At 41.7% G+C, this 8,137-nt stretch overlaps 1 protein-coding gene across 1 annotated transcript; it reads left to right on the forward strand.

Annotated features, from left to right (window-relative positions):
- Nucleotides 1–327: 327 nt before the first annotated feature.
- Nucleotides 328–7,800, forward strand: bsdc1 (BSD domain containing 1). Its single transcript, XM_084482482.1, has 11 exons — nt 328–374; nt 944–998; nt 1,098–1,214; nt 1,527–1,694; nt 3,611–3,665; nt 4,052–4,167; nt 4,274–4,342; nt 4,714–4,798; nt 4,891–5,421; nt 5,828–5,931; nt 6,265–7,800. Exons 1-11 carry the CDS (start codon nt 364–366, stop codon nt 6,292–6,294), a joined length of 1,341 nt encoding a protein of 446 aa, XP_084338608.1. The 5' UTR covers nt 328–363; the 3' UTR covers nt 6,295–7,800.
- Nucleotides 7,801–8,137: the final 337 nt, after the last annotated feature.

An 8,137-nucleotide genomic window follows, 5' to 3' on the forward strand; every position in this document is an offset into this window, starting at 1 on the left:
TTCCGCTTCTTATATGTTGCTTCATATTTTTATTTTATTTTATGATTGCATCAGAGCATAAAAGACATAGGCCACAACGATGGAAAAAGAAAGCAAGTCCTCTGCTATCGGTATATCTTGTGTACGCGTTCTAGTTCAGTTTGTCCTTTTGCAGCCTCCGTAGTTAGTGCTGAAAATACTATTTTTTTTTCGATTATATCAATAAAGTAAAGTGGTAACATTGAAAACAGCTTGTATTGCATTGCAAATATCAACAATAACTATGTAATATTATAAATATGCGTAATAGGTGACCTATTTATTTTTATTTTTTTACTGTTGGGGTTAGAGTTCGGTAAATATTGATGATGTCATCGTCTGAAGATGGCTGAAGGGTGAGAAAGTCGCAAAATACTTTTTGTTTTAAACATATAACCATGACTTGGCATCGAACGATTTTATGTTATACGTTGTCGATTGTCAGTTAACAGCACGTCTTGTGAGTTTGATTTGAACAATGAATCTTGGAACCCTGCACAATAACGAGGAAGTCTGATCTGTTTACCAAAACATTGCGCCAGCTGTTTAGCATTAGCTTAGCCAGGGAGATTTCCTGCGTTCGCCACAGAACAAGCAATGCGATACATTTCAATATTACGGAAATCATTATTCATCAAAGGACATGAATACTGTTATGGTGGAATTATAATAGCGAGAGCCGGACTGCCACAATGGTAGTCATGGCAATACGCGACATCCTGGCTAACTAGTTTAGCATGTGAAGCAGTTCAATAATACCTCGAAACAAATCCCTTCGACACTCTCCTACATGTCAGAGCTTGGTGTTTTACTATGTTTAGCAATGGCCTGTCCATCCCGTCGAACGTTTTCGTAATTGTAGTTTGTACATTTGCTTTATACTGTGATTTATATCACGTAAGCTATGTTTTTGTTTTTATTGTAGAGAAAATTGGTGGGGAGGCTGGTTTCAGCAAAGCATCCAGGCCGTCAAAGATAAGGTAAGATGTCAGCCCAAGTGGAAGTTGATTCTCTCTCTATGCTGTGTATTTAAGTAGTGTTACCTCATTTAATGCCATCATTCTGTTCCTCTCTTGCAGTCGTCTGAGGCCTATGAATTCATAAAACGAGATCTGACAGAGTTCTCCAATGTTGTACAACATGACACCGCCTGCTCAATTGTGGCCACAGCCAGCGCTGTCAGAAACAAACTTGCGGTAACATATATATCCTAAATTGAATCACAGCTCTGTTATGCACTTAAAGACGTTTTAAATTGCTAAGGTAAAAACTGCTAATGTTAGATAGTTAAAAATGTACAGCAACTTGAAAACAATGCCAATATCATAGCAATATATTAATCAAATTCATGGTTTAAACGTCTGTATAAACTATTAATTAAATTGTATATAATATAAACTTGTCATCATGGCATATGGCTTTGATATAGTACGTAGAGCTTTCCCTCATACAACGTGTGACCCTTTTATATGAATAGTATTTTTAGTATTGCTATTTTATGTTTTCAGGTTGAGGGCTCCTCAGAGACGACAGAAAAGGTGAAGAAGGGACTTTCCAGTTTCTTAGGGGTAATAACGGACACTCTAGCCCCTCCCCCGGACATGACAATCGACTGTGATGTCATCACACTCGTGGCGACCCCGGCGGGAACCACCGAGGTCTACGACAGCAACAAGGTGGGCCATCGTTCGTTGTGTCTGTGTGGATTGGGGACAGGATAGTCTGATGGTTGGTGTGTTTGACTGCTAAAAGGTCCTGGGTTTGAAGCCCAATTCGGTTCAGTACGCCTTAGGCATAGCAAAAAGCCTCAACCCTACCTGCTTTTGATATGTGCATCATGTGCAATATGTGCTGTACAAGTAGCAGTACATTTAAAATAAATGCATTGTAAATCGCGTTTGATAAAAAGCCTCTGCTAAATGACTTCATTCCCTTTAGTAGTATTTGGGTTGAGATGGATTGAGTGTTAGAATCCCCACCTGGTTTACCACTTTAAAACTTTCTCACTGCAGGGTTTAAAGTTTCCCCTCACCACAAAGGATTTCATTGTTTCAGTTCCAGAGAGGCTGTTTTTGAGATTTGAGAATAGCACAAATAATAATTGCTTGGGGGATTGGGCACAGTATGCTCTAGGGATGTTAAAGTCTAATACTAAAATTGGAACAAGTAGCCTACTCCAGTACTTGTTGTTTTCGCTTTGTTTTGTTCCCAGGTGTGCAAAATAAGTCAGATAGTTTCCACTAATGCTTGTTCGTATATCAAAGTCAGTTTAACCTGTATTGTGTCAGTGTGCATTACAATCATATCAGAGCTTTTTACTGTTGTAGTGCTAGTGGTATACACTTCTAAACACGATTTTAATGCTGTATAACATTTCGGATCATGAGACATTTCCGGTTTAATTGAGTTTTAGTTAGGCTACACCTGGGCCAGCAGCTCAACGTTGGCGGAATATCAGTTTTATTCTCAACAGCATGCAACAGCGAAGGATTTATCTTCGACAATTGAACTATTCATCATTGTCATTCATCGTCAGAAATTCTTGCCTAAAATAGCATACATGTCAACATAATATAAAATGTATTTATAAGATGTTGGAAAAATGACTTAAAATCGATTTTCGATTACAAAGTTTTTGGAATAATTTATAGTTTGTTAATACTTGTTTACTTGAGTACATGTTTGGGGCAACAAGGAAGTTCATACGTATGATGGCACTGAAATCTGCTCTCACATAACATTAGAAATTATTACTTTTATGTGTTTCAATACCAATTCATATGGTGATGTGTAATGTTTGAAATGGTTAGGTTTAGGTAAAGGTCCACACATTGGCATGGGTTCTATGTACAATGACTTTCGTCATTTTGTGAATAACAGATACCGGACTAATTATACCAGATGATAGGCCTACACATGCCAACATGGTAATAGCAAGATGACGGCACTTATTTTTACCACGTTGAGTTCTTTAGTGGCCTATTTTTTGGTCGTGGAGGCTTTCCTGCGACAGAGAAGGCTAATGGCCCACCGAACAAAGATAAATCAAATGGACCAATAGGTTTTTCCTTAGTCGTAGAAAAGTAAAGTACCATTTTTACAGTAAAGAGTCACACTTTTACAAACTAAATAATGTGACTATGGAAGTATTAGCATGATGACCATTGCCAACTGGTCAAACGTATGATGTCACCAAAATTCATCATTCTTTCATTATTAAAAATATTAATTTATTGGTCAGGCTGGCAATAGAAAACATGTTCAGAAGCAGCATCTTCTGAGAAAACATGTTTTGGTTAACTGGATCAATCCAGTCATGAGATGTGGTTTGACTTTATCCCTGTCAGTGTCTCTGACGCAATGTACTCCTTATCATACAATGTGTCTGTGTGTAGTATTTAAACTGTATGATACTCTCACCACAAAGGCCATTTGAAGACCTAATAATAACGTGTTCATTCAGGCTGAAAGTTGTCTGCCATTTGAAACATTAATTACATCCTTCCCCTGTAGTCTTAAGTAGTATATGTGAGCACATGACGAGCTTGTGGTAGACGGAGAGCCGTAGCTAAGCCTTCTCTTTCTCCCTCAGGCTAGACTCTACAGCCTCCAGGCCGACCCGGCTACCTACTGCAACGAGCCTGATGGTAGGACCCCTTACACTGGCTGCTCTGCCAGAACCTCAAGAGTCATTCTAGCTTCACTAAGTCATCATAGCCATCTTAGCGGTTCAAATTGCTTGTTGACTGTGATTGTTTTGACGGCCACATCTCACTGTTTTGACAATAATATTAACATGTAAATGTGACTCTATTTATTAATAATAATAATAATAATAATAATGATAATGTTTAATTAATGTATTTGATAATAAATATTTTACCTCTATTTAATGAGAGGTCAAATAAGAAGTAATCCGGATAAAAAGTGATAGTAAGTAATGGTGCGTTTGTTGGCTGGATACTGGAAGCTGCTAAGTGGGTCATTCTCTGTCATTGGTTTCTGATTTTCCACCTGGCCTGTCTCTGCCCAGGTCCCCTCGAGCAATTTGACAACTGGCTGTCCAGTTTCAGTATGGAGGAGAAGAAGGGAGAAGTATCAGAGCTTCTGGTCAACAGTCCCTCAATACGAGCCCTATACACAAAAATGGTACAATGTTTTACTCATTTATATGAATTGTTGGATGTGGTTCCCCTTTTATTTAAAGAGGAATTCAAGAGTTTTAGACGCATAATAAATGTGTGTTTTGACACAGGTGCCAGCAGCAGTGGCTCATTCAGAATTCTGGCAGAGATATTTCTACAAGGTCTTTCAGTTGGAACAGGTAAATTGCCTTGCCTCTATATCTCCTTTTTGTTTCCCATGTGAAACACCCCTCAAAAGTTTCAAGCTCAGTTTGCAGTTAGCCTAACACTGTGACATAGGCGCCGCCTGCTGGACAGTACACGTCATGACACGTAGTTAGACGTTGAAGATACGGTGCTGGTTTCTTACCCCAATATTCGCATTCTGCCTGTAGGGATCCTTAGGAAAAAAGCCTAACCCCTCCACTCATTAATTAAAGTCATCTTGGATAAGCCTCTGCTGAATAAATTAATAGAAAATAACCTACAAACAAATCTAGAAGGGAAATGAGAACTGAATGGGCTGAAACGTACTGTGCTTCATCACTCACATGCAAATGTCAATCACAAGGAGGAGGCGAGGAGGCTGGCCTTAAAGCAGAGAGCAGAGCAGACCACCCACTCGGAGACCCTGGGATGGGAGGAGGAGGAGGAAGGTAAGGAGACTGTGATGTCGGACCACCCACATCACACGCACCGACCCCCTTAACCTCTGTAACACCGGTGCCCTGTCTCTCTCTACCCCCAGACGACTTCCTGGGCGCCACGTCGTCCAGACTGGATTTCACTCCCCCGCTCGACCCCAACCATCAGAACAACAGCGACGGCACCGCTGCAGTTTCCCCATCCAGCACGACCAGCCCCGTCATGTCCCCGTGCGGCGAGCGGGACACCACCATGTCGGTCAGCAGCGACAGCGTCAGTCTCCCCACGCAGCTGGAGGTCCTGAAGCCCGAGCCCAGTGCCGCCGCCGCCGCCACCACCGCTGTCGCTACAGAGCTGGTGCCCAAACTGACCATGGTCCACTTGAAGAAACCCCCAACGGACAAGATGCAGGAGGACCAGAGCCCCGCCCTGAACATTCCTCCACCCGCCCAGGCCCGGCCAGAGGCCAAAGCCCAGCCAGAGAAGACCATGGATAGGGCTCCGACCAGGGCCTCCGCCTCCGGTGCAGCCCCGAGACCCGAAACCACCAAGGAAGAAGGACCCCAGGACCTGAGGGTGTTTGAGCTGAACTCCGACAGCGGGAAGTCCACGCCATCCAACAACGGCAAGAAGGGTAAGCAGAGAGCCCCCATGTTCACTTGAGGTGACAAGCAGTTAGTTTGTTAGTAGTCAGCGGTTTGGGGAAACTAAATGTTATAATGTCTAATTTAGGAAGCCCAAATCGTAATAGGATTTTGATTAAGATGCAGTTCTGCAATTCAAAGGCACATTTTAAAATTAGATGTATATATAGATGCAGACATACTTTTAATAACTCTGATAGATGACATCTTGGTGAAAATGTACAACATTTTAAAGAGGAATTTCACTTTTATATTTTTTATTGCACCACAGACATTTTTTAGGATGCTTGCTTCAATATATAAATATTTGATGAGCAAACAAATGGGCCCAGTCTCATCGATTTTAAAGAAGGGTGTTCCAGCAGTTCATGTAATCATTTCTCCTGCTTCCTCCAGGTTCTAGCACGGACGTGAGTGAGGACTGGGAGAAGGACTTCGACCTGGACATGACAGAGGAGGAGGTCCAACTGGCCCTGTCTAAAGTAGAGGCCTCTGGAGAGGTGAGCACCCTTTACAGACCATATGAAACTGGGATTCACCTCGTTTAACCTGGGCTTGTCATTTGCTCTTAAGCCCATGTGTTCTTTTTGCATTGGTGAGTGACACAATGTTTATATAGGGGTCCAACATGATGAGAAATTATATCGATTAGACGAATGGGGTGCTGATGTTTTTACTAATGAAATCCAGAAGGATCAATACTTTCCTTCCTGATCCCCTCCTTGGATTCAGTCCCACAGTCCCAGTTTCATCTACTAGAACATAGGAGGGTGTTTCATTGAGTTTTTACACCGGCTATCCTAAAATTGTTTTCCGTGCCTCTCCTCTTTCAGCTGGACGAAGACTGGGAGAACTGGGACTGATGGGAGAGCTTGGCGTATGCAGTATGTCCACCATTAAAAACAAAAAAAAAAAGCTAGTTCCCGGCAGACGAACCATGCTTAACGTGTTTTCACTCCTTGTCTATTTTGCCACCATGTCATGAATGCTCGTGAAGGTGGGGGTGGGGGGGGGTTGACCAGCGGGGTTCGCTCAGACGAACCTGTTGGGTGGGGGCGGGGGATGGGGGAGGAGAGTTTGACGCGGGAAGACAGACCAAAGGCAATCCGATTTAGACTGAGCGACCCACTACCAGCTAGACCAATAGCAGTTCAGTTCTAATACCAGTACGGGCAAAGGCTGGGCTTCTGATCAAGCCCACCGCAGCGACTAGTCGAGACGTATTTAACGTTGCCCCTGGCGACGACGAGAAGAGGCTGTATATCTTTTATTTCATTTTCTTTTCCTTTCTCTCTCATGCCAATTAATACAATAAGATGCGCTGTTGCCCGTGATGGTCCACAGGGCGGAGAGTGGGCCGCCAGGCGGCAGAATAGCCCTAGACGTACTGTTGCTTTATCGCCCTTTTCAAGAAGAAATTATTCAAAAGGTGGCTCTGGAAAAGAAACGGCTGTCTTTACTTTTTCTGTTCTTCATATCACCCCTGGTGGTTTGAGAAAATCTTCACGTTATGCAACTGAATATTCTAAAAAGGTGGAATACGGTCAACATGTATTGAGCTTCTACCGATGGAGATCATCTCCTAGCGAAATGGCCTTGTAGCGTAACAGGGCTACCTAGTGTGTTTAATGCTCTGATTCAAAGAAAACATGTTTCTTCATCTTTATGGAATTTGATCTGCTTTAATGCCAAGTCGTGGACATGAATCCATATGTAAAGGCGTCAAAGGAAAACCTTGAGTTATTCTGTAAATGTCTTAGCACAACATTTAACATCTATTAGTTTACTATTGTTTGATTCGAGAGGAGGGATCCTATGTCAATGTTGGCTCAATAAAGAGAATATACACTATCCCCGGTGTCTTGATACCAGTCAGTCCTGGACCTAGAGCCGAACGCCCTGGCAGTTGGGTTATAAAGACAAAAAACTGGATGTTAAGCTTCTCTGCTTGTTTGGAACGAGAGTCTGACAAGCAGAGCTCCGGGGTTGTTAATGAAAGCTTGCTTAATGCTCTTGTAACAAAGTTTCATATTTCCATCATCTGTATTGTCATCAATCTACTATGGGGTGTAGTATTTATATATATAAATATATATGTATATGCTTGATCATATGATTTGTATGATTTGCTTTGTATTGCATATCTGTGCGATAACATGCAAAAGCTGATGGTAACTGTTGTATGTTTTTTGGTGTTGACAGGTCTTCAGCTGGTCTTGGGGTTTTGTGTTTAGAGCCAATGTTGCATGTCTGGGATTATTTCTATGTATTCACAATTTGCACCTTCAACTAATCAGAGCTGTACTTTTTTTTTTTTTACACTCTTGTTTTCCCCATAAATGAGCTGTAATTAAAGAATCAATGGCTAATGGCAGCGTCTTGAATTTCAAGGATATCTTTTTAGCTCCCTAAGCCAATTTCTTGTTAAAAGCAATGCTCTGACTGGAATTCCGAATAACCAATCAAACCACAACTCAAAAACAGATGAAATATGTATTTGAAAACTTATTCATCAATCAATAACTTATTTCCGACAGTTAGGACTTCTGATTTTGACTAACACACTGTCGTTATGTGCTCATTAATTGGGTTACTCAGAGTGTTGGACTCATTGGCATTAGGTGTTCGACATTGGCAATTCCTCTGCCTGTAACTCTGGGTTGTTAAACTCAATGTACCAGGCAATTAGAAAGCAACAAAAGGTTA

Source organism: Micromesistius poutassou (assembly GCF_964030765.1).
Source record: "Micromesistius poutassou genome assembly, chromosome: 17".
Taxonomy (NCBI): domain Eukaryota; kingdom Metazoa; phylum Chordata; class Actinopteri; order Gadiformes; family Gadidae; genus Micromesistius; species Micromesistius poutassou.